The following is a 12,224-nucleotide window of genomic DNA, read 5'->3' as shown; positions in this document are numbered from 1 at the left end:
TAGTTTTCTGCAGATTAATTTTTAGACCCACCCTTCTGCTTTGCTTCTGCAGGTCAGTGAGCATGCATTGCAATTGGTCCCCCGATTTACTAAGCAAGGCAATATCATCAGCGAATTGCAAGTTAATAAGGTATTCCCCATGAGCTCTTATCTCCAATTCTTCCCAATGCAGGTCTCTGATAACCTCCTGTTAACACTCTGTGAATAGCAGTGGAGAGGTCGTATCTCCTTGCCTGATGCCTTTCCTTATTGGGATTTTGTTGCTCTCTTTATGGAGGACGACTGTGGCTTTGGAGCAGCTATAGATAACTTTCACTATTTTGACATACGGCTTGTCTACACCCTGATTCCGTAATGCCTCCATGACTGTTGAGGTTTCGACTGAATCAAACGCTTCCTCGTAATCAATGAAAGCTATATATAAGGGTTGGTTATATTCCACACATTTCTCTATCACCTGATTGCTAGTGTGAATATTGTCTATTGTTGAGCAGCCTTTACGGAATCCTGCCTGGTCCTTTGGTTGACAGAAGTCTAAGGTGTTCTTGATTCTATTTGCGATTACCTTAGTAAATACATTGTAGGCAATGGACAGTAGTAAGCTGATCGGTCTATAATTTTTCAACTCTTTTGCTACCCCTTTCTTATGGATTAGGATTATGTTAGCGTTCTTCCAAGATTCCGGTACGCTCGAATTCATGAGGCATTGCGTATACAGGGTGGCCAGTTTCTCTAGAGCAATCTGCCCACCATCCTTCAACAAATCTGCTGTTAGCTTATCCTCCCCAGCTGCCTTCCCCCTTTGCATAGCTCCCATGACTTTCTTTACTCTTCCGGCGTTACTTGTGGCATTTCGAATTCCTCTAGTCTATTCTCTCTTCCATTATCGTCGTGGGTGCCACTGGTACTGTATAAATCTTTATAGAACTCCTCAGCCATTTGAATTATGTCATTCATATTAGTAATGATATTGCCAGCTTTGTTTCTTAACGCATACATGTGATTCTTGCCTATTCCTATTTTCTTCACTTCTTTTAGGTTTCCTCCGTTCCTGAGAGCATGTTCAATTCTATCCATATTATACGTCTTTATGCCAGCTGTTTACGCTTGTTGATGAAATTGGAAAATTCTGCCAGCTCTATTCTAGCTGTGGGGTTAGAGGCTTTCATACATTGGCGTTTCTTGATCAGATCTTTCGTCTCCTGCGATAGCTTACAGGTCTCCTGTCTAACGGCGTTACCACCGACTTCTATTGCACACTCCTTAATGATCCCCGTAAGATTGTGGTTCATTTCTTCAACACTAAGGTCATCTTCCTGAGTTAAAGGCGAATACCAGTTCTGTAGATTGATCCTGAATTACTCTAATTTCCCTCTTACCGTTAACTCATTGATTGGCTTCTTATGTACCAGTTTCTTCCGTTCCCTCCTCAAGTTTAGGCTAATTCGAGTTCTTACCATCCTATGGTCACTGCAGCGCACTTTGCCGAGCACGTCCACATATTATATGATGCCAGGGTTAGCGCAGAGTATGAAGTCTATTTAATTTCTAGTCTCGCCATTCGGGCTCCTCCACGTCCACTTTCGGCTATCCCGCTTGCGGAAGAAGGTATTCATTATCCGCATCTTATTCTATTCTGCAGACTCTACTAATAACTCTCCCCTGCCATTCCTAGAGCCTATGCCGTATTCCCCCACTGACTTGTCTCCAGCCTGCTTCTTGCCTACCATGGCATTGAAGTCACCCAAAAGTATAATGTATTTTGTTTTGACTTTACCCATTGCAGATTCCACGTCTTCATAGAAGCTTTCGACTTCCTGGTCATCATGACTGGATGTAGGGGCGTAGACCTGTACGACCTTCAATTTGTACCTCTTATTAAGTTTCAAAACAAGACCTGCCACCCTCTCGTTAATGCTGTAGAATTCCTGTAGGTTATCAGCTATATCCTTATTAATCAGGAATCCGACTCCTTGTTCTCGTCTCTCCGCTAAGCCGGGGTAGCACAGGACGTGCCTGCTTTTTAGCACTGTATATGCTTCTTTTGTCCTCCTAACTTCATTGAGCCCTATTATATCCCATTTACTGCCCTCTAATTCCTCCAAAAGTACTGCTAGACTCGCTTCACTAGATAGCGTTCTAGCGTTAAACGTTGCCAGGTTCAGATTCCAATGGCGGCCTGTACGGAACCAGGGATTCTTAGCACCCTCTGCTGCGTCACAGATCTGACCGCCGCCGTGCTCATTTGCTTCGCAGCAGGTGTGGACGGAGGGCCGGGATTTGTTTCTTGTATTCATATGGGATGTTGAGGCCGAGTACTGCACCAGGGTGGCCAATCCTGCTCTGATGAGGGAGTACGTTACCGGTTCTGGTCACCGGGATAAGGCCAAACTCCAGGCCTGTTTATGCAATTCTGTCAACACGCGGATTTTTTATGCGAAGCATATTACGAGAGCTCAATCCAGCTCCTCAGGCGCGGCGGTGTCGCCTTCAATACCACGTGACACCGTGACGTCACGACAGAGGAGAAGTGGCTTTGGCTCAACTCTTGCAAGATGGGCTGGGTGGGAATCGAACCAGGGTCTCCGGAGTGTGAGACGGAGACGCTACCACTGAACCACGAGTACGATGCTTCAAAGCGGTACAAAAGCGCCTCTAGTGAATGCGGTGTTGCCCTAGAAACGAGCTGTTTCTAAGGCTCAGGCGTGCGTCGCTTGCTCAGGCGCACATTTAGTTGCCGCGCCGAACGCTGCGTTGCTCGACGCTCACCGCGTCCAATGCGGGGCGTCCAAGGCGAAGCAGAGTAACGCATGAGTTGTTTTTTCATCTAGCCGAACCAAACATAGCCAAGCAACAGCAGTTCACCAGGCTAAACAGTGGTTCAACAACTAAAATAAAGGCTAGTATGCTTCGCATTCTGGGCTTAACCTTACCTAAGCCACAGCCATTTTTTTTTATCCGGGGGAAAATTTCGCGGCACCGAGATTCGAACCACGGTTGTCTTGCACGCGAGTCGGATACTCTACCTCTAGTCCACCGCTGCACCCTAAACTATGTTATACGCTACGAAATGAAATGAAGAAAAATATTCATTATTTACGCTCTCTGGGTAACTTAAATGTAAACAGTATAGCGTTATACGTTAAAAGTATAGCGTTATACGAGTATAACGCTATTTTTTTCCGATATTGGCAAGTGCGTCCTAGCAGAACTTATTATGGGGAATACAGGTTATATTGCATCATCCCTAGAATATTAAATGGTTTTTATGAGCAAAATCGTAAATATAGAGTATTTCACACTCGACCGACTCAGGCAGTATTCATGTAGCGCTGATTTTATACTGTATTCTGTTTTCTTTGTTTGCCCTTTGTGTGTGCACACATTCTTACGCGGAGATCAACTTAAAGTTCTTTGGTTTGTGTACCAGGAAAATGAATAATGTATAACAGATATTTACAGTAAATGTTTTTGTACTTCTCTTCAATATGGTTATAACTTTTACATTTATCTATTTCGATCAATTGTGTGTAGTTCGCCGCGTGATGAATCATTCAAGACGTCTCTGACCTAATGCTGACCCATGCTCAAAATACAGGGGGTGAGAGCTTCGTAAAGCTGCCTAAAGCAGTTTTTTCTCTCACTGCTCATGTTCTGTATTGGACATGAATAAACTTCTACCTCCCAGGCCATCTATCTTGTGGCAAAAGAGGAAACATGCTCGTTCATCTCCGAGGCTTTAAATAGATTTCTTTGCCCCTTTCCCGGGAATCGTCGTTCATCGCTGTTTCCTCGCCGGATCTGCTTGTGGACATATATAGGCAACTTGGACCAATAGGTGTGTGCTGCCCGCTGCCTTGTCCAATAGACAGCTGGGGCCACTGGGAGTGTGCGTGAATTCACTACTTGCTTTTAGTTGCTGTCTGGTCTAGTAGGCGACTGGCTTACGGGATACGTGCCAATGGGCCGTGTGAGCGAACACACAATTCCTATAGCTCTTGGCTTTGGTTACGCGTAAATGAGTATGTGGAACTGGGCATGTGTCCATTCTTGGCCAGTCCATGTGTCACTGTGACATAAGGGGCATGGGGCACGAATCCCTAATTATATATTGATATGCGTCGTTATTCTGGGGGCAGACACGCTTCATCAACCTTATTTCCTTGACAAGCATCCTACATTGCCTTCGTTCTCGTGACGCAGACGGCTAACAGCTACAGGTGACGAGGGTGCGCTGGTGCCTTTCGCTACGGCTGCCCATGCTAGCTGGCTAACTCGAAGAAACTTCACGCCATTTACGTTACAACACTGCGTTGAATCTGCGTGCTTTATGTTTTCACTCTTTTTTATCAGCCTCTCTCCATTCCCTTCATACCAGTCTCACTGCTTTAAGATTACTTTGCCGTTATTCTCTAAAGCTTTCGCTCGCTTAAAGTTACGTTAGATATAATTTCCGAGTTTGCCATCTCATAGTCTCTGAGTTTGAAATACCACTACTACTACTACTACTACTACTACTACTACTACTACTACTACTACTACTACTACTACTACTACTACTACTACTACTAATACTACTACTACTACTACCACTACTAATAAACATAGACATCATCATCATCATCATCTACTTTGCTTTTTCTGCGCGTTCATCGAGTCATTGCCTATCACGTGTGTGGCTCCTACCCACGATGGGGGATCGGCCAAGAAATGGGTGGACTATTCCAAATTGATATGGAGCATAAATTTCCTACTGTCTATGAAATTGCATTGAATAGCCTAGAATTATCTGTTAAAATAAGATCACGAAAGTAATCTCGAATGAGTAATAATTATTTTAAAAGTAAAAAAGAAGAAATATTGGGCTGCGCGGCACATGCCTGTTAAAGGAAGAAGAAGATTCGGACTTTCGGCGAGTACGCAGTTCACAATCGCCCGCAGCAAATCAACCACCCACGGTTGCCGTAGGAGTTTCTTCGCCTTGAAACGTCTTCGCCTTCGCCTTGAACGAGTCGCAGGCGCTCGTTCTCTTTCTGACAACGGCATCTCGCAGCCATGTTCAAATGGCTTCACAAGGATGGGAGCAACGACGACGCGGCGAAGAGCCTGCTTCCGGTACGCACCAGGCAGCTCTGCCAAGCTTGAATGTTCCATGATTTTACCTATAGCGTGTGACGCTCCCTTTGTTCATGTACGTTCTGGAGGCACTGCTCTCTAGTCACAGAATCTGTGAACGAGTTGTTACCTTTGGTGGCGAAGGAACCGACCAGACGTCACCTTTTGCCGTTCGTAGCAAACTTCCTGTTCAGAAGTTCTTACCCAGGCTGCCGCCTAACGGGCTGAGGCCATAAGAAGCTTCTTTCTCCAATTTGTATGCAGGAATTTTGAGGGCGTTTGAGGGGAATTTTGTGCAACGGGCACAGTAGAAAAGCGTTTGCTTCATCTACGATGCACTGAATCCTATGCAAGTAGCTCGCTACTATTAGCGTTTTGATTTTTGCCGTCGTATTAAGCTAAGTTCCTATAAGAATTGCGCTACAAGCATGAAAGAAAAACAAAGAAAGAACAGTCAGTCATATATTATCAGCTCTGTTCACACGTGCTTCGGCATACATAGATCTCGATCGATAAATATTTATACATATTCGGGTTAAAAAATCGACCACATGCACTCTTGCCACTGTAACGTCCCGAAATTGTCCTCGTAGAGATTACAATCTCAGTCTTACATTCTACCGCGAAGACCGATTTCTGTCTAATCACGGGAACTACCATGGTCATTAGATCCTCACTGCCGCTGCGGCAAAAGCGCCGGTTTTCTTTCTGGGACAGGCTCTGAATTAATTTGCAGGGTCGCCCACCTAGCGAAATCAATACTGAGGGTCATGAAACAGGGTACGCTCGACATTCAGTGAACAAGTGATGGTCAGCCGCGGAGCACTAGCGCACTGCTAGAAATCACGGTAGTACGTTGCCTTGTGCTCTTCGACCATCCCAACGCAGGCCGCCATGTCACCTCTCTCGATGACACAATCTCCGCACACGGCCTCCACGTCTATGGGGGGCGAGCTGCCCTTCACGTCCGGTGGGAACTATCGCACAGCGCTGAGAGGAACGGTGCTGGGGGTCACCGGACACAGCGCTGCGCAAAACACCAGTGGACACGTGATTTCCGAGGCGGCCCACAGTTTCTGGAGCATGCGCTCCGGGAGGCACAGTTCGCACTCTTACCTGTAAGCAACTAACCCTGTTCCTTCGGCAAGCTGTTGCCGCAGTAGCACTACTGTGTGGGGCACAGTGTTTCGTACGCAACTCTTGCCGGGCATTTAATTACCTGGTGGTCGCACGCGGCGATAACGTTTTTTCCCCTCCACGATGCGGAATTCACATCCGCTGTTTTCCTACAGCGTAATGTGTTTGGCATTTGCATGTCCTAGCCTTGTGCTGAATAACCATTACCAGTTGAGAGGGGAACTCGTTGGCCAAAACGATGAAATTCTATTTGACAGATGTATATAATGAGCTGTAGGTATAATGAGTTGTACTATAGTAATTGTAACATTGTCATGGCGCAGCGGCAACCGTGGCATTCAGGGACATTTATTTATCTTTTATTGATTGATTTTTTACAATATACTGCAACATACAATGTGGCGCTTGCAGGACGGGCATACGTGATTGTATACAAACGAAGGCAAAAAATGTACATCACTTCAAATAAAATAAAAAAGCTATATATATATATATATATATATCTGCACATATACATGTATGTACATAATCAGAAATACCGTCACAAATTATGCAGTAGACGTACTGCGGTAAAAGAATTACATTCGGAAATGGTCCGTGGAAAGAAGGAGATCTTATACGTGTAGGCCTTGTGGACAAAGAGGTTACGTATAGTGAAGGGTCAAGGGCTAAATCTTGATTGATTAGATGATGCAGACAGTCTAGACGTTATCTCTGTCTCCGTAGTTCAATAGAGGAAATGTTGTTAGCCAGCATTAGTTCTGATGGAGAGTCAGAACGTTTGTATTAAGAATGAGTAAAACGTGTAGCGGCGCGCCCTAAGCGCGCTCCCAATTGCAGCGCCAGCACTGCGTCGCGCAAGACGCGCGAAATGGACAGATTGCACCGCTATATAGGCGTTGTATATGGCGACCACTATAGCTTGGTGACCCGGACGTACTTACGTACGTGATGGCTACGAACGCAACTCCCACGTCGGCGGACAACGGTACTCAACAGCGACTGCAGTCAACGGTGAGCAACGCGAACCCTTCCCTCGCCATGGACATGGAAGCAGTCCCAAAGGTGCAGGGGCGTCTCCCGCCATTTTGGCCGAAGAATCCGGCAGTACGGTTTACTCAAGTGGAAGCGCTCTTCGAGTTGCGCCGCATCACTGCACAGCGCGCTGAATACCTTCGTGTAGTTTCTACGCTACCATCTGAAGTTGCGGACGGATTCGACGACGTGCTGAGCCTTCCACACGCAACCCAACCATACGACCATTTCAAGACCATTGCTCTGACGCGCTAAACGGTTTCGGAACGCAGCCGTTTGCAGCAACTTCTCAACACGGAGAAGCTGGGAGACCGACGACCATCTCAGCTGTTGCACCGAATGCGCCAGCTACTCGGCGACAGCGTGCAAGATTCCGAGAGTCCTCTACTTCGTGAGCTATTTCTGCAGCGTCTTCCACAAAACCTTCTTCCTGTCCTGGCTGCTGCAGGCGACATGCCGTTGGAGAAGCTAGCCGAGCTCGGGGATCGCGTTGCAAAAAACTCCCGCGCTGGCCCCAGGGCTGCAGCAGCGACCGCCGTGACACCGGATACCCCCAAGCGCGGCACTCTCGCCTCGAAAGCCTCGAAAATAAAATAGAGCAGCTCACTGCTTTCATCACGGCAACTCACGTTCGCGTTCTCGTTCCCGCACTAGAAGCAACTGTGACGGCTACTGCTGGTATCATGTCCGTTTCGGCGCCAGCGTTAAGAAGGGTACCTCACTACCTACTTCTCAATACCTCACTTCTAGTTTGCATAATGAATCCTTACCAACTAGCTCAGCTTTCTGTCGTTCTAAGGGTCGGGAGCCTTGTCGCTGGCAGGAAAACACGAACGTGAGTCGCTAATGGCGGCGAGTGACTCGCTTGAACTCGCAGCGAAACGCAGCCGCCACGAGACAGAGCAACGGGACGTCGTTTTCTGGTCGACACTGGCGCTGAGATAAGCGTTATCACCGTCTCACGTCACGACCGACAACGCGCTGAGAGGATTGCGTCGCTACAAGCTGTAAATAGTTCCACAATCGCCACATTTAGACAGCGTTCGCTCACCATCGACTTAGGAATGCGCCGTACATTTCGATGGATATTCATCATCGCTGATGTGCGCTTCGCTGTACTTGGAGCGGACTTTCTTAACAGCTTCGGCCTAACCGTGAACATCCGCTCATGGCGCCTTGTACGACCAGCTTGTCCGTGCAGGGAATCCTCGCACCTTTGTCGACCCCTGTGTAAACGGCTCCGAACTTACAAGCATGCTGGCTCAATTCTGTCTGATTTTCCTGAACTTACAAGGCCCAACAACTTAGTACTACCGGTGCGACACACAGTCACGCACAAGATCGTCACAACCGGACATCGATCCCGTGTTCAGCAAACCACGACGCCTCGCGGGTGACCGCCTTGCCACAGCACGCAGGGAATTTGAACATATGTTGCAACTTGGCATCATTCGCCCATCGTCAAGCAGCTGGTCTTCAGCCCTGCACATGGTTCCGAAGCGTGACCCAGGTGATTGGCGCCCCTGTGGTGACTATCGTGCACTGAACGCGAGCACTCTCCATGATCGATATCGACTTCCCCATATTCACGACTTCGCTGCCACACTAGCTTACCACCACATTCCTGTTCAGCCATCGGACATACCAAAGACTGCCATTGCGACATCTTCCGGCCTCTTTGAGTACGTGTGCATGCCTTTCGGGTTGAGGAACACCGCCGAAACGTTCCAAAGATTCATCACTGAGGTGATGATCACTGACCCCCGGCCTACACTTAGTCGTCGCCTACCTCGATGACTTACTTGTGGCTAGCTATTCACCTGAACAGCATGCCAATCATCTGCGATTGCTTTTTACACGACTCCAGGAACACGGCTTGACCATTAACACAGCAAATTGTGTTTTCGGCGTCAACAATATCAAATTTCTTGGCCACCTCGTCACACCTGAAGGAGTCCAGCCCCTGGACGGTAAAGTTCAAGCACAGTGCGATTTTCCTCGTCCAACTTCACTTGGAAAGCTGCGCGACTTCCTAGTACTGCTGAACTTTCATCGTCGCTTTATACCTAATGTGGCTCGTATTGTCCTACCACTGACCGACATGCTCAAGCCAACTAAAGCACCGTCAGCCCCTCTTGAGTGGACAAGTGATGCTGACACAACATTTCAGGAAGCCAAGAATGCGCTGGCCAACGCACCAATGCTCGTGTATCCTTTATCCAACGCACCAATGCGGCTGATCACCGATGCTTCCTCCAACGCCGTTGGTGCCGTCCTTCAGCAGTTCCAGCAAGACTCGTGGTGCCCACTAGCCTTATTCTCCCAGAAACTAAAGCCTGTCGAAACTCACTACAGCACGTTCAACCGTGAACGTCTCACTGTCTACCTCGGAATTCGGCATTTTCGTCATAAACTGGAAAGTAGCGTATTCCACGTGCTGAACGACCATAATCCACTGACATTCGCTTTCCGTGGAAACCACAGTGCTTCATACATCCCGGCAAATTCGTCATCTAAGTTTCATTTCGGAGTTCACCGTCGAGCTATAGGTACATCGAAGGTCCCGTCAACGCTGCTGCCGATGCCCTTTCCCGCGTAAGTATCGTAACATCTGATGCTGGGGACTTCGAGGCAATTGCAGAGGCACAGCGTAGTGACAGTGAACTTCGTGACTTGCGCGCAAGCTCTAATTCTTTCTTGTTGTCTGATGTGCCGCTGCCCTTATCCTCTGATACAATTGTATGTGATGCGTCTTCTGGCCGCACGCGCCCCTTTTGTGCCCTCCGAATATCGTCGTCAAATCTTCACTAAACTGCACTAAGCTGCACTAAGCAAGCCACCCTGGCATCCGCGCCACTCAACGCCTTGTCACGTCCGGGTCACCAAGCCATAGTGGCCGCGATATACGACGTCTACACACAGCCGCGCGTATACGAGAGGCGGAATGCATAGCGGCGCGCCCTAAGCGCGCTCCCGATTGCAGCGCCAGCACCGCGTTGCTCAAGGCGTGCGAAATAAATACAGATTGCACCTCTGCGTTCGACCTCTAAAGGTGGCATCGTACGAAGACTGGGTCGCACCGCAAGCAGATGCCACCAGGAGTATTAAAGCTTTGCTGTCCTTTGCGAAGGAGGCAGGCATCCTTCCTTTCACCTGATCCCTTACCCCTGTCTTAGGCCACGGGCCATCTCTTCTAATAAATGTTTCAATCAATCGATCAATCTGCGTTCGTTGCGTGCTGACGTGCGTTCCGCCGCTCGTATACACGCTGCTGTCTACAGGCGTCGTATATGGCGACCACTATAAAATGTATTGACTTTCTCTGCATTTTCTCAAGTTTCTCAACGTTGAGCTTAGTATACGACACCTAAAGCAGTGCGAGTTTGTTCTAGTTTTGGCCGGATAAAGGTAAGCTAACTGAGCAGCTTAACACTTGAAGGAAAATTTCTAAGCGACTGTTGAAGAAAGCTTAGTCTGCGGAAGGCGGAAGAAGATATGTCACAAACGAAATGGTTAGCACATTGGTACAAAAAAATTCAACGCCTTTCTCTGATGTGGAAGTTCTGTTTGGGCAGCGTAAGGTCAGTTTAATAAAATTAGGTTGGTGGCAAACCTTTCGCAACAGTTTCCCACCGCAACAGCCATCGCCATTCCTCCGTTGATAACAAACCTGAGCTTCATTAATTCGTGGCTTTCAGGTAGTTATTGCTAAGGTGATGACAAGATGGTAATACAGGGGCGCATCAGACAATGTGATCGTGAAATGAAAAAGTGCGCACCTTAAACGGTCACTTAGCCATCTGAAAACAATCAAAATATAAAGAAGCGTGCGTACCAAGTCTATTATTCAGAAACTATCATATCTGGCCGGTGTACATAACGGCGCGCATTATAGCAGCTGGCCTCATCACGACGGTCATTATTTGACTCACTGCAGGTAGAGCAAATCCACATGGCTATTTTGTATGTTTACCTGCGAATTTTGCGGTGAAAATTTCGTTCAGACTGCAGGGTAATTGCATTCGAGGACATGACTTCCGCCATGCGCTGCTGGTATGCGGAGCCAGATGAGAAAGAAGCAAATAAATTCGGAGGCTTATGTTTTTTATGTCGGCGACACTCGCTAAGAATGCCGTTGTTTTCGCATCGCGTGTGTCGACGAGCAGGACGGCAGGCGTAATCCTTGTCACGTGAACAGATGCCCAAGTCTTCTGTGGCTATGCACCGTGCCGCGTACTGTATCATGCGAAAGTCGTGGTGAAAAGTCAAGAAAGTCTTTTCGTACCTGCGCCAGGCGAAATGTGCACACCCGGGACCTGGCATTCCTGGTGGCGCTCATCCTTGCTGCGAGCTTTGTGGCACTGATGCTGGTCGTGGCATTCCGAGGCGGACAGGATGGCAGCGATCACGTGCTCGCGGTCGGTCGCTTTGGCGTGTACTACGGCACCAGGGCCATGGTGTCCGGCGTGGCCGTGGGTGCTTTTCTGGGCGTTCCGTACGCCGACCCACGAACGCTGCGCTTCGGAGCACCCGTGCCCTGGCACCGCGAGCAGGAGATGTTCGACAACACATCGCCCGCACCGAGTTGCGCTCAGACGTTGCCAAGCCTTGGTGAGCCAGGGGCCAGTTATTCCTGCAGTGAATTACTTCTGGAAGCGCCTTTACTTTATTCTTTAGTGACGTATGGTGGATGCGCCACTTTAGTGTATCCATGCAATGTATTTTTGCACGCGTTAAGTGAGGCATTTCCATGAGTCGCGCTTTGTGTAATTGTTCTCTTTCGTGCCCGGGGATGACAGCAAAAGAAGAGTCGGTCCACATTTTTTCAGATGCACGCACAATAAAATAGCAGCAACACGTGATCTCGTGGCATGCATGAGGTTTTGGCACCGGGACATTTATAGGACTACAGTGAGTGAGCGTGGAATGCAATCATG

At 48.1% G+C, this 12,224-nt stretch overlaps 1 protein-coding gene across 4 annotated transcripts in view; it reads left to right on the top strand.

Moving 5' to 3' along the window:
- The window catches only part of LOC135907330 (cholinesterase-like), a 92,251-nt gene that overhangs the window by 62,198 nt on the left and 17,829 nt on the right, over positions 1 to 12,224 (top strand). For 2 of the 4 annotated variants that reach the window (XM_065439013.1, XM_070532294.1), the window contains exons 1-3: positions 4,913 to 5,115; positions 6,004 to 6,233; positions 11,582 to 11,898. In XM_065439013.1, coding sequence (XP_065295085.1) covers positions 5,056 to 5,115; positions 6,004 to 6,233; positions 11,582 to 11,898 — 607 coding nt within the window. In that variant the 5' untranslated portion in view covers positions 4,913 to 5,055. Of the gene's footprint in view, positions 1 to 4,912; positions 5,116 to 6,003; positions 6,234 to 11,581; positions 11,899 to 12,224 lie in introns of those variants that run through there. The other 2 variants (XM_070532296.1, XM_070532295.1) reach the window with 1 other exon arrangement.

The sequence above is a fragment of the Dermacentor albipictus genome, chromosome 1 (genome assembly GCF_038994185.2).
Source record: "Dermacentor albipictus isolate Rhodes 1998 colony chromosome 1, USDA_Dalb.pri_finalv2, whole genome shotgun sequence".
NCBI classification, from domain to species: Eukaryota; Metazoa; Arthropoda; class Arachnida; order Ixodida; family Ixodidae; genus Dermacentor; species Dermacentor albipictus.
This window is presented reverse-complemented; position numbering and strand designations above follow the sequence as displayed.